This window comes from Eleutherodactylus coqui, chromosome 2 (genome assembly GCF_035609145.1).
Source record: "Eleutherodactylus coqui strain aEleCoq1 chromosome 2, aEleCoq1.hap1, whole genome shotgun sequence".
NCBI classification, from domain to species: domain Eukaryota; kingdom Metazoa; phylum Chordata; class Amphibia; order Anura; family Eleutherodactylidae; genus Eleutherodactylus; species Eleutherodactylus coqui.
In genome coordinates, this window is record NC_089838.1 from 27,235,589 (window position 1) to 27,261,029 (window position 25,441).

General features: G+C 42.0%; 1 protein-coding gene across 7 annotated transcripts in view; it reads right to left on the bottom strand.

Annotated features, from left to right (window-relative positions):
- Positions 1-5,834: 5,834 nt before the first annotated feature.
- The window catches only part of CALD1 (caldesmon 1), a 166,086-nt gene continuing 146,479 nt past the window's right edge, over positions 5,835-25,441 (bottom strand). For 6 of the 7 annotated variants that reach the window (XM_066590517.1, XM_066590512.1, XM_066590518.1 and 3 more), the window contains 6 exons: positions 22,767-22,839; positions 22,327-22,464; positions 18,034-18,132; positions 11,085-11,165; positions 9,178-9,211; positions 5,835-7,372 (listed from right to left, as the gene is read on the bottom strand). In XM_066590517.1, the coding sequence (XP_066446614.1) occupies positions 7,344-7,372; positions 9,178-9,211; positions 11,085-11,165; positions 18,034-18,132; positions 22,327-22,464; positions 22,767-22,839 (454 nt within the window). In that variant the 3' untranslated portion in view covers positions 5,835-7,343. The remainder of the gene's footprint in view (positions 7,373-9,177; positions 9,212-11,084; positions 11,166-18,033; positions 18,133-22,326; positions 22,465-22,766; positions 22,840-25,441) is intronic. The other variant, XM_066590514.1, reaches the window with a different exon arrangement.

Consider the following 25,441-nt stretch of genomic DNA (forward strand, 5'->3'; position numbering starts at 1 on the left):
GACTGTCATTTATCTTTTACCTTGTGTGCTCACTATTAAACATTCTCTGCCCCACAGATTACAACTAGAGATGAGCGAGCGTACTCTGTTCGGGTGTTTTTGCACTCGAGCACCGCTTTTTCCGAGTAACTGACTACTCAGACGAAAAGATTCGGGGGGCGGCGTGGTGGAGCGGGGGGTAGCAGTGGGGAACAGGTGGGAGCTCTCTCTCTCTCCTCCCCCCCCCCCACTCCCCTCTGCTCACCCCCGGCGCCCCCCGAATCTTTTCGTCCGAGTAGTCAGTTACTCGGAAAAAGCGGTGCTCGAACCAAGTACGCTCGCTCATCTCTAATTACAACTGATCACAGTTGCCAGACTTCCAGCAATTAATTTGATTTTGGGGGACCTTCTATCACAAAGGATTTGTCTGCCAACACCTTTAAATGGTAATTCTGCGTGAAATTTCACTTAAACATTGTCTTATTGGTACCATGACTGAGTATTATAGCGATAATTGATACTACAGTTTCTAAACTTTAGTATTGGCATTGATAAGAGCTTACAAAAGGCTAAAGGTAAGATGATTTAAGGCCTGATATTGCCCTCGCAATGCCTACGAAAAGCCCTGGATGTGAGCCACAGCAAAGGATCATGATAGTCTCCCATTGGTGTCAATGGGGCTGGCGCTGCTGCTGCCAGCCCTATTGAAAGCAATGGGAAATATCGCCAAAAGAAAGAACATGCTGCGATTTGTTTTCTGCATCACATCGTAACATGGTGCCATACAGGAAAACATCACAAATGTGAATGAACCTATTCAAAAGAATGGGTTTCATATTTGTGCGAGATTTGTGCGTCCTGCAACTCACAAATCCCGATTTTATCGCCAGTATGAAGCAGCCCTAAAAGATAAAAACAATGAGCAAAGTAAAATCACACTTAAATGCCATTTCATATTCCCAAGCTTCAGGGCAATGTCTATTTTTTTTAAAATCCTTAAAGTCAAAAACCTCCTTGCCGGGGTATGCGTTCTGCTTCGGCTAATGGACCTCAGCTCCCTATACTTTTGTGTGAAGTAGGGGAGATGACAACCATAGGTAACACAAAGTTGTGCTTGCACTGGGTATCGCTTTTTTAAGTCATCCATCAAATACTGGATTGGGCTTGTCCTGCGTGCAGTTAAAGGGGTTTTCTGTAACTCTGATATTGGTGGCTTCTTCTTAGGATAGACCTGATTAATATCCGATAGGTAGTAGTCCAACATCCGGCACTCCTTCAATCAGCTGACTAAAGGGACAGGGTAGTAAGACAAGCACCACATTCCCCATCATAGTTTATTAGGCACAAGCACTGTAAAATGTACAGCAGTGTGCCTGCAAAACAATGAAAGGCACGCGGTGCCAACTGGAGCCCCTTCAGTCAGCTGATCAGTGGGGGGTTCTAGGTGTGGGACCCACCGCAATCTGACATTGAAGACCTATCCTAAGGATGGGCCATCAATGTGAAAGTCCTTTACAAGTCCGCAGTGTAGGTAATATTTACATGAATAGAAGCTTGCATTGTGCCGTGTGCCTTAGAAAATCAAGAATAAGTTCAACAGTTTTGTTGCTTTTTTCCAGAAGTATTATTAGAAAAAAAAGCTATAAAGAAGCAAATCCGTTCTTTCTTCACGACCAGGTTTTTTCTGCATGTTATCCTCGTGACTCATTGAGAGATTACACAATCAGAGGGGGTTGAGCGGTCATCCAGATGTCTTCGTACCCAAAGGAGGAAGAAAATGATCATATGTGTCAAAGGACCACAAATACAAAAACATTTTTGAAGGCAAATCACGAAGATTAAAAATGCATTATTGGAGGTACAACAACTTCATCAACAACACTGACTAATGGTAGAACCAGCCAAAATGATCAATCTGTCTTACTACTAGGACGTTCCCCGACGACAAGGCTTATAAGCACCCTGCCCCACTCCTATGGCTGTGTATCCCGGACAAACCCCCAAAGTCCCTGATTTCAGAAATGTGGTAGACATGAGTTCCTTCATGCAGATTGACTTTAAGAATCTCTAGTTATTAAAAACAAACTCTAAAGTACCAGAAATTATAGACCAACTTCAGACATTGTAGAATTGTTATGTATTTAGTCTGATTTCTACATAAATGGGATTTTTCTCCCAGCTCTATCTTAGTCATCTTTCTTATTTCTGTGTCAGATCTCGAGACTGGACAGAAGACTGCTAGGTCAAGGTGTCCTTCCTCACTTCCTTTAAAGGCCCATTTACACGCAAAGATAATCATTCAAAAGACAGGTTGTGAGTGATTGTTTTGCATATACTGCTAATGGACACCAATGTCCATTAGCAGCTTATCACCTTCACTTGCATGTGAACGAACCTCCAAGAACTGTATGCAGAGAACAGCAGGTGGTCTGTTCTCTGTATTCTGCTCTTTTGTTCTGCCTTGGGAATGCAGGCTGAATACAATGTAATCAGCGCTCCTGTGGAGAATACAGCAAACACAGCATGCGGTCTGTGTTATCTTCTCTCCAGCTGAACGATTGATTTTACGCTCACCTAAAAATCATCGTTCAGCCGTAGAGTGAAAGATGGGAGCATTTACATACAGCGATTATTGCTCAAACGATAGCTTTTGAGCAAATTTTAAGCGATAATCATTGTGTGTAAATGGGCCTTAAGATCCGTACTACTATTTGCAATGTGCCCCTAGATATCACATTTGGAGTTCCAAAGTTCCAGTTGTAGATATTTGTATATCCTCTGCACCACCCTGAAACTTGTGTATGGTGCCCTATGTAAAGGGATGTATACCATAGTGGTGATCCATCCATAGAGGTAATTTACTGCATTTCTAAGTTTGGTGGGTGGTAAGAACCTGTGCAGGATTTCCCTCTCTTTAGGCCTACAAAAAAGAGTGTGGGGGATTATATTAAGGATCATGGAAACATTATGGGTGGCAAACAAGCACCAAATTTACCTGTTCTCATTGGTTAGGGGTGCGGTAATGTTAACAATCACCGGAAGTGGCCCTCTTACCTCAAGAGCACCGGCTAACCAATACTACTTTAGGAGTCAATGTTTTTCATTCCAGTTTAAAAACATTCTTCAATTCTGAGCACCATTTATTTTGGGTCAGTTTGTACTTTTTTAAGTTATATTTTAATTCATGCGAATGCTTTAGGAATTTGTTACATGGATTAAATAAAACAATTAGTCCCATGTGTGATAACCACACTCCATATGATTTGTTCCCAGCAAGTCGAATGTTGGTTCCAAAACAGTTCAGTAATCACTAGAAATGTTGTGCCAAAGTCAAGAAATATTAGCATCTTGGAGTATTTGTATTGGGGAAGTGAAAAAAATGAAACCCTCTTAAATAATTCTACACTGAAATAACTCACATTCTCACATTGATGACAAAAATACCTAAAAACTAGGAATTATTACAGCGAACCACATGTGAAGGAGGAAAATTTGGCTTTAGCATTGCAGAAACTAGGCTGGTCAAAAAGAGGTGTATGATGGTGGAGGAGAAATCAGCTCCTCTATGGGCTATGCCTCCCATGATCCAAATATTCCGATACACCATAGGTAGCTGTTGACTGGAACCCAACATACCTGAACCATTGTTTCCTATTATATCTACAATTGGGGGAGGAGTCTGCTCACCCTCATACATATTAGATACTTGGATCCCAAAATCAGTAGGTTCAGCCAACTTTCCACTAATATGTATGAAAAATGTAATAGCATCCTGTTTTCACAGAGGGATATGTATTCTTGGGCAGTACACCAGATCTTTATTTGGGTTATAATGCGGAATAGTGTTCAAGCTTAAAAGGGTCCGGCAGTAGGAAAACAGCTAAGAGTGGTATAAAATGACTAGGAAATCCTATGCACCTTCCAACCCCCCACCAATTTGGTTCTGACTTTTTCCAGTCCCCTTCTAACCCACTTCCGATTCCTTTTGCTGCCCCACTAGTCTCTGTGCTTCTCTACAGTCGATTATGTTTCATCTGACCACATGATTGCTTCCTTCAGGTAAAGCATGACCAGCTGTAAGGAAGCACAGGGACCAGCAGGGCAGTAGATGGAGTTGGGACCGGATTGGCGGGAGTGCTATAAGGTGCTGTTGTATTTTCTATAATTGGATAACACCTTTAAGAGAGTACAGAGGGAGTAGTTGCATCCTGAGGTGATGCAAAGCACAATGGCAGTACAGCTTGTGGTCTTACCAAAGGCAACACGGATGAAACAAGCTACATGGATGAATAGAGGAACCTTAGTGATTTGGTCAACTTTTTTTTTTAAACCGGGGCTACTTAAAGGGGTTGTCCCGTGAAAGCAAGTGGGGGTATACACTTCTGTATGGCCATATTAATGCACTTTGTAATGTACATCGTGCATTAAATATGAGCCATACAGAAGTTATCAGAAATTATTCACTTACCTGTTCCGTTGCTGGCGTCCCCGTCTCCATGGTGCCGTCTAATTTTCAGCGTCTAATCGCCGGATTAGACGCGCTTGCGCAGTCCGGTCTTCTTCTTTTCTCAATGGGGCCGCTCGTGCCGGAGAGCGGCTCCGTGTAGCTCCGCCCCGTCACGTGCCGATTCCAGCCAATCAGGAGGCTGGAATCGGCAATGGACCGCACAGAAGCACTGCGGTCCACCGAGGGAGAAGATCCCGGCGGCCATCTTCAGCCGGTAAGTAAGAAGTCATCGGAGCGCGGGGATTCAGGTAAGCGCTGTGCGGATTTTTTTTTAGGTCCCTGCATCGGGTTTGTCTCGCGCCGAACGGGGGGGCTGTTGAAAAAAAAAAACCCCGTTTCGGCGCGGGACAACCCCTTTAATTTAATGCAAGGTGTGAACAGTACAGTAGATTATTACTAGTGCATGTTGCACTAAACTTGAAGCCATATCTGTGCAAAATTGCAATAGTGATCAGTAGAGATGAGCGAGCATGCTCGTCCGGGCTTGATGCTCGGTCGAGCATTAGCATACTCGGAACTACTTGTTACTTAGGCGAGCACCAGGCGGTGCTCTGATGCTCGATCAAATTTCAGGAGAGAGAGAGAAAAAAAAAAGCTCGACACCTGGCCGGTCCATTGAAAAATGCTCGAGTCTCCCATTGACTTCAATGGGGTTCGTTACTCGAACAGAGCTCTCGAGCATTACAAAAAGCTTGGCTCGAATAACGAGCACCCGAGCATTTTGGTGCTCGCTCATCTCTAGTGATCAGCCAAACCCCTGAATGGTAGATGCATATTGAATATCCGATCCATGACCTTCGCCCACTGCCAAAATTAAGGAAACGGCTTCGACTCTGATTTTTCATTGATGAAAATTTCTGAGTAGTGCTTTCGTCTACTAACATATCTCTATGGTAGTTCAGAACATACCTGCACGCATATTTGGTATTTCAGCCGCACTTCAGTAGCGGTGAGCGATTCCCGCGACCTGATTGGTTGTTAGGTACACCCCCCCTTTGGAGATCTGCAGGAGTGCTACTTCACGAGACCAGCGGGGGGTTAGGGTTAGGATTAGGGTTTAGGGTTAGGTTTAGGGTTTGAGTTACGGTTTAGGGTTAGGGTTAGTTGCCGACCCTCCTACGGCCCTGCTGCTGCTTATTTAACGGGCCGGCCACTTGTGCACATCTCCAAAGGGGGGTGTGTACCCAACAACCAATCAGGTCACTGGAATCGCTCACCGCTACTGAAGTGCGGCTGAAATCCCAAATATGCTACCTGCACATGTTTTCCCTTTACAGCACACCATGTGGTCAGGGGGTGATATTACAAGTAAAAACACCAATTGTTTCAAAAAGACATATTCTAAGAATTATAGTACATTTATCATTTTATTGTGGTTGCAGTTTCATAATACATTGTTGAAAAAAAATATCCTAAGCAGCTGAAATGTTGAAATTTAATAGCTTTAAAGACAATAAAAGCCAAATTTGGTGTAGGGATATTTACCCTTGAACATAACTGAGTGCATTCGTATCTTGTAAGTAAACATCTGAATTAATAAAAGCATACAATGTTTCAGCAAAGCAGTGGTTTTAATCTTTGGAATAACAAAAACAGTGTGATTTTTTTTTTTTTTCTTTTTAGGTCAACGTATGATAATATTACTAATAGAGGCTGGATTTAGACAGCCGAAAATCAAAGTATACTTGGCATATTTAATCCACACTGTCTAAAAATGTCAAGATCTTCTTCTTGTACTGATGCCACAGAGAGTAACTATATACATATAAAATGAAACCTGCCTGTCAAAAAAAAAAAAAAAAAAAAACTCTTTGGACCGCATTAATAAGCAAATGAAAAAATATAATATATATTTAAATGAGGGTTGTGATGCCAATGGCAGGATTCTTAATTTGTGCTGATTTTCTAATGTCTAAAATAGTTTTAAAAATTCTGTATTTTTTTTTATAAATTAATTACAATTTTTTCTTTTTTTTTTTATGCCTCGAAATCTGAACTAGTCTTTATATTGTACCTATGATTTTGTTTTTTATAGATTTTATTTCCTTCAAGATGTTGTTGGGCTTCTATTTTTTAACTTCTCTTCTACAGGTTACTGAAATAATAAAGAAAAAAAACGAAAAATAAAACAAAAAGAAAAAAAAACCTAAAACTAAAAACGTGAATTTAAAAAAAAAGCTGTGATATTGACTAGTAGGTAAAAAAAAAAAATCTAGATATATTCTAGCACATATAAAAGCATTCTGCATTTAATAGTGTTCTCAGATTAAAAGCTACCTGTGTATATAATGTGTATAAAAACAGTTGAACTATTATAACACTATAAGGTCAACCATAAAAGTACCACTGCCGGCTAATACAAGCCAGAAATTTGGCAATACCTGTAACAGAATAAAAAGTTTGATTTTTTTTGTTTTTTTTTTAAAGTAGTTTGCGACGGAAGAAAAAAATATAATAAAAATTAAAAAATAATCAGTGATTTTTTTTTTCGTAAATGGACATTGGTCTTTAGATAAAGCGAGAAAAAAAAAAAAAAAGTAAACCGTGTTATACTCTAAGGTGCAGCGCGATTCTGCTGGCGCATAATCTCCTGGTAAACTGCCCTTTTGCTGTCTATATAATTGTATCAGTAGAAATCTGCTTGTTTCACAGCTGAGATTCGCGAAGGTCTTGTGCAAAGGCAGTGCTGTACTTCTGGAGGAGTCGTTGTTTGTAGAGGTGGGTATTAAATACAGTGCTAATATACAGGGTTGGATTCAGCGTAATGAGAAACACATTTTTTGGTAAAGTAAACATAAATATAAAAATGATCATTTTAGCACTTTATCTGAGTTGGTCCGGTGGCTTCGAAAGTGTTTTATGGCTCCTTTTCAAATCTTAACCCTGCTGAAGAAAAAGGATGTATTAATTCGGCAAATAGGATACAAAATATTAAATAAAAATAGTAGTTCGAAGTGGATCCCCCTTAATATATCATTGGGATGGTCAAAGCTATGTTTTTCTACCACGTTTCCCTGAAAATAAGACCCTGTCTTATATTAATTTTTGCCTTAAAAGAAGCACTATGTCTTATTTTCGGGGGATGTCTTATTATAATTACCTAGCAGGCTCGGTCCACGTCCCTGAGCCACGTCATTGATTGGCTAATTCATAAATCCCGCCTCCACAACGTGATGGCTGCGATTGGTTTTTGAGTGCTGCTCAGTCAATCAATACAATGCTGGATGAACTAATAACAGCCATTGCATCATCTGTTGGCGGCTGAGGACTGCAGGAAACGTGTCGGAGCTCCAGAGAGCAGCGGGAGGGACGTGGAGCTAGCCTGCTAGGCAATATATTGCTTTTTTACATTTTTTAATGTAATGCAGCTAATGCTTATTTTTTGGGTAGGACTTACATTTCAAGCCTCCCCGAAAAATCAGGGTAGAGCTTATTTTTGGGGTAGGTCGAATTTTCGGGGAAACAGGGTAATACAGATCTCCAGATTCCTGGAATATCTATAAGTGTCTATAATAAAATGTTACCGCCACTAGGGGGAGCTTAAGAGCTTACTGTATACTGCCAATACATTGAGTTGAGTATTAATACAGTATATAGCTCCCTCTAGTGTCTGTAGGTCAGGAATGAATGGATTTGGATGAAAAAAACTGAGCTTCAACTGCGCTAAAGTATGAAATTAAGTCAATCAATACAGAATGCTGGACCTAAAAATGACATTTTGTTAAAGTCTGTCAGTACAATTTCACACCAAATGACGATCCTAAGCCTCGGATGGTTCTAAGAAGACAAGCCTAAATATATATATTTTTTTATTCCATAGGGCAGCCATAGCATAGAAATCGTTTTTCTGATCTGCACACTCTATGCAACTTACTTTCAAACCATTCCATGGATATTCTGATCTCACAGACTGATCTGGACTTTTCCCCTTATTCCTTTGAAGCCCACCTTTTGGTTAATAAATGAAGTCTCCAGCCCCCTTGAAATGGACGGGTTTAAATACCTTAAAGGGGTTTTGTCATTAAAAAAAAACCTAAACTTACCTATTCCTTCCCTGTTGGTCTCCTTATCACATCTTCTCCTGGTTGAGCTCCTCAGCTGCCCCAGATCAGCTCACTGCAGGCTGGGCCCAGCTGATTATGAAGGCTGCTCATCACAAACTCCTTCCTGCTGGGTCAGTGAAGGTCAGGTCCCTGTGCTGTAACTTCACTGCCTAGGAAGGAATTGTAATCTATTTCAGAGACAGCTTGCATGAGCAATCTCTGAAGAAGATAGACAGTCCTCCTGCTGGCCTGTGAGCTGTGACATAACATACATTGGCAGACTGTCAACCTAATGTACGTAACCTCACAGGAAGGAGCAGAATCAGGCAGCTGGACGTGAAGTGACCCCCTGGACTGCAGGAGACAGGAGAAGATAAGGGAGGTGAAGATCTGGTAAGTAGACTGATGGGGGAGGAATACATAAGTAGAGCATTTTTCTTTTTTAGTGACACAACCCCTTTAAGTACGCAGCATATCTTGCGCATACTATCGGCATCAGATAGGCTGATGTCATTATGTAGGGTAAATCACTGCAGATGTGCCCAGTCCAGGATGTGCGGTACACTCGCTGGGCTGTATGAACTGAATGACAGGTTCCCTTTTAAAGCACATTGTAACCAGAGCAGAAAGAAGAGGAATGCTACTTACCATTAGTGTCAGACTTTTTCCCTCCAGTTGTCATCTGTTAATAAATATTAGAGATCCAGTAAAGAATTTGTTAATTTCAAATTCCCTATGATGGTTTATGATGACATTATAACACCGTGCACTCAGAATACACCGCAGTACAGGTATTGATAACATGATAACATCAAGAAAAGAAAAGTCATTCAACTTTTTTTACATAGACCACCAACATATTCCTGTAACATTAAGCATTTTTTTCTTTTAGTTTTTTTAGTCCCCACCTTCCAAGAACCATAACATTTACAAAAACTGTGTTGCCATATTCTGAGATCTGTAACTTCATTCATTTTTCATCAATTGGGCTGAGTAACGGCTCATTTTTTTTTAGTGAGATGTCATTTTGGGGGAATATACCTCTTTTTGCTCACTTTTTATCTGGGGTTTAAAAAAAAAAAAAAAATCACAATTCTTGCATTCTGTCTTCTTATTTATTTTTTACAGCCTTCACGATGCGGCATAAATATTGGGATATTGTAATACTTTGGACTTGTTCTTATATGGCAACACCAAATATGTGCGTTCTTCTAATTGTTTTTTTTGCTTTTTTTTTTTTTTTTTTTTATAGTCAAGCTGGGAAAAAGGAGAGATTGAATTTTTCTTTTTTTTTTGGTCTGTTAAAAAAAATGTACCTCTTTTTTTAGACTTTTCATCTTTAACTGCAGTACTTAAACAGTCAACTGCCTCGATCAGAAATAACCAGCTGTTACCGGTGGCTGTCAGCTATGAGAAACAGCTGCCCGCTCCATACACACTTCAGGATCGCAGGACGTTTATAGTCGTTCAACGGTCCTGAAGCGGTTAAAGGGAGGTAAACCTGTCCAGCAAAAAATGTAACCATAATCAGTCTTGGTGCTGGCTACTCTGGCTAGCAACAACTAGTAACAAAGGCTTTTTACACCTTTGGGGCAATTTTCTTTAAAGGCATGTACTCGTATTTTGGGCTGACAATCATTTTTGCAATAGGTCCTAACCAGGATACAGTCGGTTGACCTCCACAGAGAGGAGTCGCTAAAAGCAAAGTTAGACAAATCTACAAAAGATTCCAGAGTTTCTAACATTCAACTTTGTGGCTGAAAAACCCATAAGGGGGCGATTAGATTTCTCAGGTTTAGTCTAACTTTAAAGGGGTTGTCTCGCGGCAAACATCAAAATTTTACCTTACCCCATTCCCCCTGTCACCCCCCTGGCATAACATAGCAATTTAAAGTGGTTTTTAAACCGCTTGCTACTCACCGATCCGACGAAATATGGAGTTATATAAATCTTCTCCCTAAGATGGCCGCCGGTCCTTTCCCAGGCATGCACTGCGGTTTTCTCCCATGGTGCACCGCGGGTCTTCTCCCATGGTGCACCATGGGCTCTGTGCGTTCCATTGCCGATTCCAGCCTCCTGATTGGCTGGAATCGGCACACGTGACGGGGCGGAGCTACGATGACGACGCGGTGACCAGCTCTCCGGCACGAGCGGACCCATTCACCAGGCAGAAGACCGCACAGCGCAAGCGCGTCTAAAAAAGCAAGAAGCCAGCGAAATTAGACGGAGCCATGGAGACGTGGACGCCAGCAACGGAGCAGGTAAGTGAATAACTTCTGTATGGCTCATATTTAATGCACAATGTACATTACAAAGTGCATTAATATGGCCATACAGAAGTGTATAACCCCACTTGCTGCCGCGAGACAACCTCTTTAAAGGAGGATATGTATATCCACACCATTGCCTGACGTAACCAGCGGTGGTCCTTTTCAGCCATAAGGCCAAAAGATGAATAATTGGGAAGCCTTTAAATGTCTCTGCAGGCCAGTCATGAAGTGTATTGGAGTAAGAAGCAATATACTTAAGACTGCACAGTAATGTTCTGCTCTCACCTTGGTTGGTGACCCAGGTTTCTCTGTCTGCGGCTTTTCCCAGATATTACGTTTGCCGGATACATCTCCAGGTCTTAAATCCTGAATGTGGAAAATATAAAAGTTATGATATCTTTTTACTTTAAATATGAGATGGAAACATTGTGTGCAAAGACCACAACTACTGTCCATATATAGAAAACAGAGGACCTTTAAAGTGAGGTCTCATTGCTGACTCGGCAATCAGTGAATTGCTATTGCTTCTCTAACAGTCAGCTGGTAGAGAATTGCTAGCTCTGGAGGACCCAGGGCATCCTTAAATTATATAGACTGCACATTAATTTTAATAGGTAATATGTAATCCTTCATTTTCCCTGTGGAGGTCCTGTAGGGCAGCTGAATACATACACTCAATTCCCTTATCTAACGACCACCTGTCCGTCCATGTGTGAGTGAGTGATTGAGTAACATGCTCCACCCCAGATCACATGACGGTGACGTCATCACAGATCCTTCATTCCTGTGCAGATTACGGGCGGACTACATCCCCTACAAACCCCTGCGCCTCAGTTGCTATGGAATACTAATGACCACCTGTCTGTAAGTGAGTGACTGTGTCAGTTACCTGTGAAGGTGCCACTGTCATGGGATCAGTCACCGGGGCTCTGAACTTTATTAAAAATCTGCAGAGCCAGACAGCAGCCGTGTGCTTACAGGACCTGTGATGATGTCAACATCATGTGATCAGTTACCTGTGTGGTAGAAGTCCAGGGTCACATGAACAGGCGGTGATCAATGTGTGCAGGACTGTGCTGTGCTGGTTGTGATCCCTGTTGTATGAGATCAAAAATGTATGTAGCAGAGCTGTATGTGATGCACATGTAGCAGAGCAGTATTTGATGTCCATGTAGCAGAGCTGTGTGTGTGTGACGTGCACGTAGCAGAGCTGTGTGTGTGCCGTGCGTGTGGCAGAGCTGTGTGTGACGTGCATGTAGCAGAGCTGTGTGTGTGACGTGTATGTAGAAGAGCTGTGTGGCGCACTGCGCCACCAGAAACACTGGTACTATGTGTGCAGGACTCTGCTGTGCTGGTTGTTATCCCTGTAGTATGGGATAAAAAAAAATGTATGTAGCAGAGTTGTATGTGATGTACATGTAGCAGAGCTGTGTGTGTGACATGCATGTAGCAGAGCTGTGTGGTGCATTGCGCCACCAGAAACACTGGTACTAGAATTTCCTAATAATTACTAGTAGATTACAGTTGATCATAGAAGGTTCAGAGACAGCTGTCATATGAGAAGACATCAGCATTATAAATGGCTCATTTAAGACATAGGGTACAATTAGCAAATTTGCATTGGGGCCCAGGATCTTTAAGTTACGCTTCCCAGTGACAGTAGCGGGAAACCCTTTGATCAGTTTATTGGGAAAACCTCTTAAAAATGGGAATTGCCATCAAATAGTTTTCTTAAATGTCATGACGTATACAGAGAGCAATTTCTTTTTCGCATTTTCTAGTGGTAGTTCTTCTGCATAACCCATGTACTATACAATGATTGATATTTTCCCTCAGTGCATCAAGGTATAGAGTGCGAGGAGGCGATCCCTCTATGGGGCAATAATCAGGTTGAGTACAAATGGGAAGATTTATTAAAATGTCTAAAAAAAAGTTTGTTGAGTGATTTTCATATTAGGCTACTAGAGTGCGCCCACACAGAGATCTGAAAAGAGTTAGAAGTTCGGACCATGCGCGGACTTCACCAGTGGACAGCCTGGGAACAGAGGAATCTGAAAAAAACTAAAAATCCCCTGGCGAATCACTCGACAAGTATAAACCCCTCCCTATTCCTTAGTGTTGTGTTCCCTCCAGTCTTGCCTTTGCTGTCTTTCCCCTTTACTTATTACTCCGCTGTCCTTGCTCTAGTGCTATAGCGCTTTGTTAGCTGTTCCTTATTGGACTGTATAGACATTCCACATCTTATTCTGTTATTCTTTTAGTGTTTATTTAACCCTTTCCAATCCAATTTGTATCCTGGATTTCCTAGGGGGCTTACTCTTTTTATGCCGTCATACAACAGCGCTATCTGCTGGCTAGAGTCAGTACTGCATGAGGTGACACGTTGGATAGGCTCAAAGAGCAGAGAGGCTGGCAATATACAGTAAGAGAACCCTGACGGATGCCCTCCAACATCGGAGCTGTACAGCCTTAAATCATAATGTCGTCAGACAGTGGATTGGAAAGGGTTAAGGTTACATTTTTCAGAGAATAATAAAGACAGTTATATATATATTTAAAAATCCCCCGGCTCCCCGTCACCTGCCCGAACAATACAATAGCATAGTTTATTTTGCAGTTTGGTGGTGACAGGTTCCCTGTAACTCTTTCTCTACCTTATTCCACAGAGAAATTACCATTAAAGTGACCCTCCGGTTTCGGGACAAAATTCTGTCCAGGAGCAGTGAAAGGAGCGGGCTATTACCTGCACTTGATCTGCTCTTCCATCTGCAGATTCTGTTCCCATTTTCGAGTAGCCATGATGGCTACCACCATTTTCTAGCTAGACGCACTATGGGCTATTAGATGACAGTGGCCATCTTGGCCACCCGAGAATGGGACTAGAATCGGTGCAGGAGGAAAAGATCGAGTGCAGGTAATAAATCACCTCCATCTTCCAATCCAGGAGCAAAACTGTGTCCCAAAACCAGAGTATTGCTTTAACTCCTAAACTGCTGTAGGCAACCAGGAATATTAACAATTACCCCCTACACTGCCCTAGACCACCAGAGAAGTTATCATCAAGTTCTTCAATGCCTTTGACCACCAAGGATGTTACCATTAACCTCATCACTGCTTTCGATCACTGGGGAAGTTATCATAACTCCCTAACAGTTGTAGATCACTGGTGATGTTACCAATAATCACTTTACTACCCTAGACTACTAGGGAAGGTTTTAAATATGGGAACGTGTAAGTTACAGCTGTGTTCATTAAAGTTGGCCCACACACAATTTTTACATAGGGGTTCGAAGTTGACAACTATCCTTTATATCTTCCATAAACATGCACACCTGAATTAGTTGCATGTAGACATTAATGTCTATGAAAGCAAGAAGTAGCAGACGTCTAACTCATCTTGGAGTTTAGCCATTGGCATAGTTTAGCAAACAACTTCTTAGTCTACTGCCAGTCCAAGGATGGACATCTAAGGATGTCCCCATATCCAACACTGGCTATGCCATACATGGTGAACAATATGATATCAATGACCAGCATTATCCTGTTAAAAATTAATGGGCCTGTGCAAGATTGGAAAAACATGACCGCTCACTTCCAATAATAGTGTCACACTTGTCAGTGGGCTGTGCCTAGTATTGCATCTCAGCTCCAATGAAGTGAATGGGGATGAGCTGTAGTGACACATTACAACCTGTGGACAGGTGTGGCACTGTTTTCAAAAGAAGGCAGCTATATTTGTCTAGAGCTGCATAAGCACGTCAAGCCAAATGACTTTTTACAACCCAAGCCCTCTCTGGGGTAAATAATCCAGGAAGAAAAGTGTCAAAATACAAATCTCAATTGCAAATTCTGGCTGGGTGTTAGATCCATCTACAGACCATGGATAATGCTGAGCGATTACTGTATCAGCCCTTCCATTCCAGCGTAAATTATTAATAGTAATTAATCACTAATTTATGCACATTATTACCTTTTTCAGCACAGTGAAAAGATCCAATAGGGAAAGAAGGAGGAAGAGGAAGAAGGCATCAGAGAGGAGATTTCTTCAGGTGGGGGCAGATGGATAGACGAGTAAGGACAGAAAATCAGCTGATCAAGAGCAAGAAAGACAGGTGTCAAAAATAGCTAGAAGGTAAACATAAAACAAGTTGATTGGCGCTCGGTTATTTTTTTATTTTTTTTACAGAGGCCAAGAATCTCCTTATGGAGACAAAGGATCACTCGTCCCCATAGGCCGGTTCTACATTTCCCTGTTCCTAGGTATGCTCAGGCATGATAATCATCCCTTATAAAGAGACTATAAGGCTGGATTCACACAAACGTATATCGGCTCGGTTTTCACGCCCAGCCGATATACGTCGTCTCTCTCTCTGCAGGGGGGAGCCTGGAAGAGCCAGGAGCAGTGCTCTGAGCTCCCGCCCCCTCTCTGCCTCCTCTCCGCCCCCTCTCTGCCTCCTCTCCGCCCCTCTGCACTATTTGCAATGAGGAGAGGCGGGTCAGGGGCCGGGATAATTCTTGCCACTTAGCCCCGTCCCGCCTTCTTTCATTGCAAATAGTGCAGAGGGGTGGAGAGGAGGCAGAGAGGGGGCGGGAGCTCAGTTTCTGCTCCTTGCTCTTCCATCCTTTTCCCCCTGCAAATGAGGACACCGTATATCGGCTCGGTGTGAAAACCGAGGCTATATACAGTCGTCTGAATCCAGCCTAAGAGACAAGCTGAACTGTCAAATAAATACATTTTTGAAACATCTAATCAGTACGATAGAAAAATGGCCCATAAGTCATTTTCTGTCCTGATTCAGTGTCAATGTAGATAGACTGGTTGGTGGCATAGTACCTGGCAATGTGCAGTATCTGAAAGGAACAAAGTATCCCTAGCAAACCAGACTAGATTGTCAGTATGTGGACAATAGAGCAGAAGCTTGGATCCAACTGCTGGGACCCACACCGATCTTGAGAACATGGGTCCCAAAGGTCCCCTAGTGAAAGGAGTGGAGGTTACATAGGTGCACCGACGCTATATTCACTTCAATGAGAATGCCAGAGATTACCGAGTTTAAGAGCTTCGGCAATGGAGTGCAATTGTGCAACCTGTACTCCATTCAGTTGGTGGCCGACTTGACCCCTGTTCTCAGGATCGGTTGGAACCCCACCTATCTTAAAGTTATCACCTATCCTGTGGATAAGCGATAACTACGTATCTTTAATATCCATGGTGCCAGGTTCATACATGTATACGGTATAGGGATTTAGCGCAATTTGCAAGAATTTTAATTCCAGTTTACGGTTTCTTTCTGAAAAATCCATCGTGGAAATATCCACTAAAGTCTAATTTCCTTCTAAGTTCACGATATTCAAAAGGTTTCGTAAGTTTAAGAATAACCCAAAATAACCAAACTGCATATTCCTTGCTTTCAAAAAGTTTCAGTAGCAAATGTTATATTAGAGTTATTTCATTTGGGCCCGCCTAATATTTTTTAGAATTAGGTTAGAGATCCTGAAGACACGCCTAAGTTCTCTATTTCTATTGGTAATCTAGAATGTTCTACAATCAGAACACAATTTGTTTCTGTGATGCTGGATTAAAGAATGCTTCATTTTTCAAACTACAAAAGGATAAAAATGTTAACTTTTTGAAAAAAATTTCGCGACATTTTTAACTAAAATTCCAAATTAAACGCCAGTCCCGATTACATCAAATCCTATGATATTTTAACCCTTTCCAATCCACTGTCTGATATCTAAAGACATTCAGATTGAAAGCTGTACAGTTTCCGATGTCGGAAGACATCCGGCAGGGTATTCTTACTGTATATTACTGGCCGCTCAGTTGTCAGGGACCTCTCCAGCATGTCACATACCGCAGTACTGGCTCTAGCCAGCAGGTGGCGCCATTGTATAATGGCAGAAAGAGAAAACCCCCTAGGTAACCCTGAATCCAAAATTGGATTGCAAAGGGTTAACAGATTTTAGTATTCTTTTTTTTCATTGTTTACTCATAATCTTAATCCAAATTATTGTTTTAAAAGGGAATGTGTCATTAGAAATATAAATGACGTTTTTATGCTCAACAAATTAAAAAATGTTTGTTTTATTTTCAATGTTATAATCTACAGTTGTCACACTTACCACTAAGGGTGCTTGTACATCGGACGACCTGTTGGGCGCAGATGCCCGAAAGTCGTCACCGCTATAATCGTTCCTGTGCTGTTACACAGGAACTATCATCGCTCAGTGAGTGGAAGCGGAGCTCACCTGCCTCCAATCACAGTAAACAGGCAGTCAGTCATAGATGAACATCTGCCTGTTTACATGAGCCCATCGTCGCTCAGTTTCTATTCCTGCAGAAAGAACAGATTTAGACTGAATGACAACAATTCAAATTCTCGCTGATCGTGGGAATCTGAACGATTTTTCGGCCCGTGTAAAAGGGCCATAAGCCTAAAAACAAGCTGACACTTCCTGTTCTGTAGACATCACTTTTTAGTAATCTAGTTAGTAGTCTCATTATCATTACAGAGAGAATTAAAATGGAAGGTAACATGTATATATACAGGGGCGTAACTGTAGAGGATGCAGGGGATGCGGTTGCACCCGGGCCCAGAAGCCTTAGGGGCCCATAAGGCCTCTCTTCTCCATATAGGGATCCCAGTATTAGGAATAAAGCATTATAGTTAAGGGCCCTGTTACAAGTTTTGCATCGGGGCCCAGGAGCTTCAGGTTACGCCTTTGTATATATAAATATCAGAGGATCCACAACTGGCAGTAGGAGATGGTCACAACTTTCCTCCTCCCCTCCCTGCACAATGATCTCTACACAGAGCCTGTCTTGTAGAAGTCATTGGTTTCCTCCTATCCATTGTGTCTATGGGCGGTGAGACTGATGTAAAGCATATCACTAATTGCTATTAAGAGCAGCTAGGGCATGATGGCAATCCTCATAGCCATATATAGAAAATAGAATGAAAAAAAAAGTATAATTATTTAAAAAAAGTATAGGTGATACATTCCCTTAAAGGGATTGTATAAGATTAGTGAAACATGGCAGTTTGTTTGTCTCAACTCTAGCTGAGCTGCACAACCATAACTCAACCAGAATAGGTGTGGTGCTTTACAGCCATGTACTTCTAATGCCGTACAATCCCTTTAAGTGCTGCCTTCACCACCAATATGGTATTTGTGTAGTACACATTCACGCATGTTAACATGATAGACCACATGTTGTTGTAGGACTTACGGAAGGCTTTGAAGACGAAGGCGTTTTGTTATTTTCTGGAGTTTTTGTAAGCCATTCATTAATACGACTTGAGACGCCCACTTTTAATCCTGCTGTTTCCTGGAGATATAGACCAAACCCAAATTTAGTAAAAGGGAACCAAAGGTAAAGCTCAAAAATACATCACAATGATGAGGTCAAGCAGGACATAAAACACATCGCCTCAATTGGTGGTGACAGGGATCTCTGAGAATAATGTGGCCAACGAGAAGAAGCAAGAAGAAGAGAACTCTTGACCAGTCATGCGAAACCTTAACAGAATATCAAATTTGTGTTATTTCGAGAACCTTATGAGATAATGCCACAGCCAGGGCGTCATGCTTATATTATGAGAACATATGAAAACTCCCAGGGAGGATACTTGGAAGAGCTGAAGGTAAGAGAGCAAGTTGGCAGCCAGCTACTGAGTAGCCAAATACCCATACAGAAGACAAGGCACTTTAGAAGCAATATATGTGATCACCATAAATAATAAGTAGCTGTAACTGATCTTAACATTGCATTAATCTTAAAGAGACTGCATTAAAAAAGTTTGCATTAACCCCTTCCTGCAAGAGGGAATACATGTACTCCCTCCAGTGACGAGGGAGCCAACCCATAGCTGCTCCATACACGTCGGGTATCTGCTTTCTTTGGCAGATGACACCCGGCCGCAACAGCTGTGATTGGAGATAACTCTGCAGTTAACCATCTAGTGGCGCTGTCAATTTATTGCACTTGTATTTAAATGGCCCACAAGAGGGAGGAGGCTCCCTCTGTCTCCCAAAGAGCTCCCTACCAATAAGATCATATGTAGAAATGAGCGAGCATACCCGCTAAGGCAAACTACTCGAGCGAGTAGTGCCTTATTCGAGTGCCTGCCCGCTCTTCTCTAAAGATTTGGCTGCCAGCAGGGGGCAGGGAGCGGTGGGGGAGAGCAGGAAGGAACGGGGGGGGGGGAGATCTCACTCTCTGCCCCCCGCTCCCACCTGCTCACTCCCGCAACTCACAGCTCCCCCGCTCCGGGTCTTTAGAGACGAGCGGGCAGGTACTCGAATAAGGCACTACTCGCTCGAGTAGTTTGCCTTAGCGAGTACGCTCGCTCATCTCTAGTCATATGCCATTCAGATGTCATGACAAGGGCTCCCATATATTTCTGCCTATTAAAGGGAACCTGTCCCATCACTACAGCACCATAAACTAAGTTATGGTGTTGTGAGCGGATGTGACAAGGAGTCGGGTGAGGCATTTGTTTTATACTCACCCACTCCCATGACCCAGTGGTGTTCCCTTCTGAAATTGGCCCGAAAATCTGATTGTTCTAACATCCCGTGCACGTACTCTCCTATAGACTTCTATAGAAGAGCGGGAACTTAATTTATGGTACTGTCGGAATGTGACAGGTTCCCTTTAAGCCCTGCCTGTGCATGCAGAAATACAATATACTTCAGTATTGCAGTATGTTGTATAAGTGATGGGACAATCAATAGTTCTTTAGTCGCTATGTGGACTAAAGATAAAAACAAGAAAAGGAAAAATAAGCCTTCAAACTGTTGCATCGACCAGTAGAAAGCATTGAAAAGTCAAAAAGTTATGGGGCTCAGGATATGGCAACAGAACGTAATTTTTTTCAATAAAGTGCCGCAAAAAAATTACCGTATATAAATTTGGTATTGCCATATTCATACAGGCCAACAGAACGAAGTTAACATGACTTTTTTGCAGCACCATCTACACCATAAATACACGTCCCGCCCTAAAAATGCAAATAAGGCAGATGGAACAATACCTCTGCAGCGCCACTTATTGGAAGGCAGTATTCCTGCAAGTCAATGTTAGACTCTTTATACAAGCCTTGTAACAGTGACTGGGAATTGAAAGCCTAGCCAGAATCCATACATAGACAGCTGTTTCAGGGGTGTTTGCCCCTCATCAGTCTGCAGTTGGTATCTGGCTTGACTAGTGAGAGGCCTGTGGTGTAGGTCAGGAACGCTATATTTTCTCCTTAAGGAAAGCACCTAGAAGGTGAGTGAGTGAGAAACCGTATAAGGCTTATATAGCCAAGAAAGAAACCTACTGCACAAGGCTTGTATAAGGAGTCTAATATTGACTTGCAGGAATGCTGCCTTCCAATAGGTGGTGCTACAGAGGTATTGTTCCATCTTCTTTATTTGCATATTACCCAGAGGAGCATGAATGGCCTTATAAATCTCTTCACTCACTCACCTTCTAGGTGCTTTCCCTAAGGAGAAAAGATAGCGTTTCTGACCACTAAAAAATGACAAAGTTGTGTTTTTTTTTCCTTTCCATCTCACTTAATTTCTTTTTAGGTATTTCAGTATATTATATGGTACATTGAGAAATAAAACTCATACCACTAAAAAACAATCCCTCAGATGGCTATGTCAACAGAAAAATAAAGAAGTTATTTTTTATCGAAATGGGGAGGAAAAACCGAACATCAGAAAAATAGCTCGGAAGTAAAGGGGTTAAAGTAGTTGTCCCACCTTGACAACTATCATGTATTTTGTAGCCCTCCCAACAAGAACTTGCTGGTGTCTACATAGGTCCTCCAGAGGAAGAGCAGGTCTTTGCAGCAGCTCTGCGCCCAATAAATTAGCAAACTGATTGAAGAAATGTAGAGGCAGGGCTATCTCCAAGAATAGGGTGCCCTCATGACACCCAAGCAGCATCCTCATGGGCGTGCCAATATATTTTGTCCTTCCTCTGCTTCTGTTGGGGTAGTTTCCCAGTGGTAGGTTGCTCCAGTTCATGGATTTTACCTCATTCTCTACAGCCACTCTGTTGTATGTGATTAAAGACACAGACACCTCCTTCTGTAGTGACTAGCATTGTGGTGTTGATCAGGGAGGTAAGTCTGTATAGTGTAATTAGTATTTGATTGGGTTTCCACTAGGGGAATCTTTCCGTCGCAAAGTCTGTTTACAGGCCCTCTTACCCTCTAGGACCTTGTATAGCTCTCATACCCTTGCTCAGTTGCCATATAGTAGCAACCATAAAATAATACAAAAGTAGCCAAAATCTATTCAGGGCCATTTTAATACCCGAGTTGGCCCAGTAAATTGCCTTTCCTCCACTGCAAATAAGGAAGATGGAACAACACCTCTGTAGTGCCACCTATTGGATGGCAGCATTCCTTTAAATCAATGTCAGACCCTTTATACAGGTCTTTATAACAATGATTAGGAATAGGAAACCTAGCAAGAAAACCATACACAGACAGCTGTTTCAGGGTGGTTTGCCCCTCATCAGTGTGCAGTAGGTCTCTGGCTTGGCTTGTGAGAGGCCTGGGACGTGGGTCAAGAGGGGTGTATGCTCTCTTTAAGGAGAGCACCACATGTCACCCCGCCTCTCTCAGTCCCATAACTTTTTGGTGACAAAAATTTCTCATGCTCATAACTATCTAATCCAAGTCCAGCAGCCTCTGCTCACCTCTGTGTCCAGCAGTTATATGCCTATGTAAGCATGTGAAAGCTATGGCCAATCACCGACCTCAATGAGCACCGAGACTAACGATTGGCTGCAGCGGCCACCTGCTTCCAGTGGACTCAAAAGTGAATAAAACAATGTATCTGATCGTAAACCATTAAAAATCTATTCTCTTATCTTACCCCAACAAAACCTATTGTAAGGTAATTCAAAGTGTAAATAAACCTCCCTGATAGGCCCACATGCTATGAGATCATGCCGCTTTAAAAGCTGGTTTACACGGGCAGATGATCGCACAAAGATCACTCAAACGATAGTTTGAGTGACAGCTTTGAGCAATCATTTTGCATAAATAATTGGTATGCCATCATTGGTATTTAAGTAGGTTCTCAGCTACTCAAATACCAATTAGGAGTGCAAATGAAGCCTTCTCTGAACACAGTTAATAGCCTGAGGCTATTATCTGCGCTCAGATCCTTTGTTCTCCATGGGGAAACAATGCTATCAGCACTCCCCATGGAGAACGACTGATAAAAGTGAAGGACGATTTTTAGGTTGGACTGAATTTTACGATCAGCCAGCAGTGCCCGAAAAGCGGACGATGGGTGCACATTTACATGCAAGCGTTTATCGCTGATACGATTGCCGATTAGCGATTCTTTCACGATCATCGGCTGGTGTAAAAGGGCCTTAAGAGTCAAGCTAAAGAATAACCCATCTGTTGGAGACTATAGCTTTTATTAGGTTTTTTTAACCTCCATGATACTTTTCAACTGTATACGCATCCTGGGTGTACTTGCTGTAAGTGAGGCAAGCCGTAGTTACCTTGTTCGGCGACACTATTCCACTGGGTGATGAGAAAACATTTCCTTTCTCCCACATGCTCTTTATGTTCCGCACACCTTCGGTCACCAAGGGAAGGTCGGCTGGTGCGGGTTTGGCACCTTTGGGGCCTTTGTTGTTCTGCAGAAAAACATAATTGAGTGTTTAGGTGTAATCTGTTGTAATTGATGAGGCCAAAGGAAAAACCAAGTCCATGATCAACCTACTGTTGATCCAGAAAAAGCCATTGCCTTTCATATGCTTTTTTGTTAATGTTTCCTGATAGGCAATAAGGTGACTAAAGGGTAGGGCTAGGTCTTGCTTGGATAGAGAGGTGCATGTATTGTCATCACTAATTATACTGTTCACAAAATAATTACAAAAACACATGTGGACCATTCAAAAAGTTACCGACCGCATACAGAATCATCCGCCGCACTTACCCCAATCGCACTGGTGTATTGCTCAAGTCGGCTGTCAATCTTGGACACCACTGCTGGCTGTGAAGCTTTAACACTAAAAGAAATGAGTTATTGCATGTGTTACAAATACGATGGCACCGCTATGTTATTTATACTTGGGGGGGGGGGGGCGGGGGGGGGAATGATAAGTTGGGGTTCTGTATATTTTGTGCTTAAAATGTTAAAAAAAATTAGAAACACAGATGGTAAGAGACTTAAAGGGTATTCCCACCATCAGACCTTTATGGCATATCCCCATCATGTGTCCTAAAAGTCTAATATGGTAGGTGCAGATCCCATATTCTGAGACCCATAACTTTTTTATTGTTTTTGTTGATTGGGCTGTGTGAGGACTCGTTTTTTGTGGGGCGAGCTGTAGTTTTTATTATTACTATTTTATGAGACATACATCTTTTTGATGACTTTTTATCCAATTTTTGGGGGTTATTTTGCTGCAATTCTGGCATTTTGAAGGTTTTTCATGTTTTTTTTTCTGTGTAAAAATTAGGAAATGGGTTTTGAACTTTAAATTTCTTTTTGTGCGGTTTAAAAATTTTTCTTCAGCTTCCTTTTTCATATTTATTTAGTTCCCATAGGGGCCTTGAACTTGTAATGAATCGCTCGTTTGTGCTATATACTGCAATACTTTAGTAATGCAGTACACAGCGATTTTTTAATGTTGCCTATTAAGCAATGCCACAGGCACGGCTTGAAAGGAATCCATACATAGCTGCCTTGGGTACTTTGACTAAGCTCAGAGCTGTCATGCTAGCACAGTAGCACCCTGCGATCGTCATCTAGAAAATGAACTGTCATGATCAGAGCTAGTTCTAATTGTACAGTTTCTGAAGTCAGTCAGCTCTCAAGGACAGTTGATAGCCACTGGGTATAAAGCGGACTTGGCTCCTGAACTTGATTCATACACCCTGCATGACTGTGTGACGAATATTTATGTTATGTGGTTAGGAAGAGGGTAATGAACAACCAATGGACAGACATAGTGTAGTTTGGGGAGGTAAGAAACCATGTTTTGGGGATCTTGAGGGAGTTGTCTGCTTTGGCCACTGAAGTAATATAATAATCAGCTGGACTATGTAAAGAAAAGTGTTCAAATCCTCTGTAGTGCCTCCGCAGGAAAAGTGAAGAATTACAACATACCCATTCTAATGATTGGAAATCCAGATCATAGATCCCTATGATGATGTTAGTTCAGGTCATTAGAATTACGGTTGTGCCAGCATTTGTAGGCCTAATTTTTGCGCCTGTATTACACTCTTATACGACCAGAGGCCATTATCAGTGGGATATCATACTATATCCAGGCGTGTATTATACGTTTTGCAACCTTACGCAAAGTAAAAATGAACTAAAAGACACATGAAAAAAAAAAAAGTCTCGAAGATCTACCAGGACAAACCTAGCTCTCACATTTGCTGACTTCAGAGCAAAAAGTGGAGATACAGTTTTGACCGAATCAAAATATATAATACTATTAATACGCACAAAATAAGAAGAAAATCACCCATGTGCAGAATTTTATTTCTAAAGTAATTTATCACCACCGTGATTCCCAGACTGATCATTTTACAGCACACCTGTAGGCATTAAATAAGTTTTATGGTTTCGTTGGCGTTGGTCATACTCCAGTGAGGAAGGCATTACGTCTGTGATGACTAATAGAAGTCCAGGTGTCCTCCTGCTTTCATGGAAACAGAAGAAAGGTCGCCCTCTGGTGTTAAGCATGTGGAATGCCAGGGATAAGGAATAAGTTTGCGTGTTCCAGGATTATTAGGATCAGAAACACTGTCTTTTCTCCTTAGGGAGAGCAACTATAAACTAGGTAAGGAGACTCAAATGGCCATGCACGCTCTTCTGGGTAATATGCAAATAAGGGAGATGGAATTTTATTATTACTAACATATGCAGAAGTATAATACAATAATCATTTCCTCCAACTGTTGCAGATAATATCACGAAGTAAAGATGGCCGCCTGGACTTCTGGGAACTCAGCGGCCAGCTTTAATCATAGAACAAAGACTTCATTTACAGCGTTAATGAGTGTTCATCTGAGAACAGAGTCGCGTCTGTTAAGAGTCAGGGGAAGAGGAAAAGAACTAGTCTGCGGAAGACAATAAAGGTGCAGATTTAAGGCGATCACCTCCACTACTGGTATCGGAGGGCGCTGAGCTCTGTCACGTAATGTTGTGCCAGTCTTTTTATTTCACCTATTATAGGACTTGTTTTCCCAATTCTGTAGGATTTCAAGCAGAACTACTTCAACAAGTATATAACTGAACTGCTGGGTGGCCTTAGCTATGTTTAACCATTGCGGTCACACAAGGCTCTGGCTGCCAGCTTGTTTAGGGGCACCAGGCAGGTGTAGGCTGGGGGGGTAATCGCCTTGTGGAGCTACATGAATTATCCTCCTCCTGGTTCTGTCTCTTGCCCTCTGATATTTTGATGTGCCGTTGTCAGCCATCAGTGCCCCAGAATCACAATTACTTACTTCTGCTACTATATTTATGTACTGAACTTGGTTCTGGTATTGTATCTATCTACTCAAGTTGGTTCGTACTGTATTTATGTTATGAGTAGAGATGAGCGAGCACGCTTGGATACAGCAGTTACTCGAGCGAGCATCGGTCTTCTCGAGTAA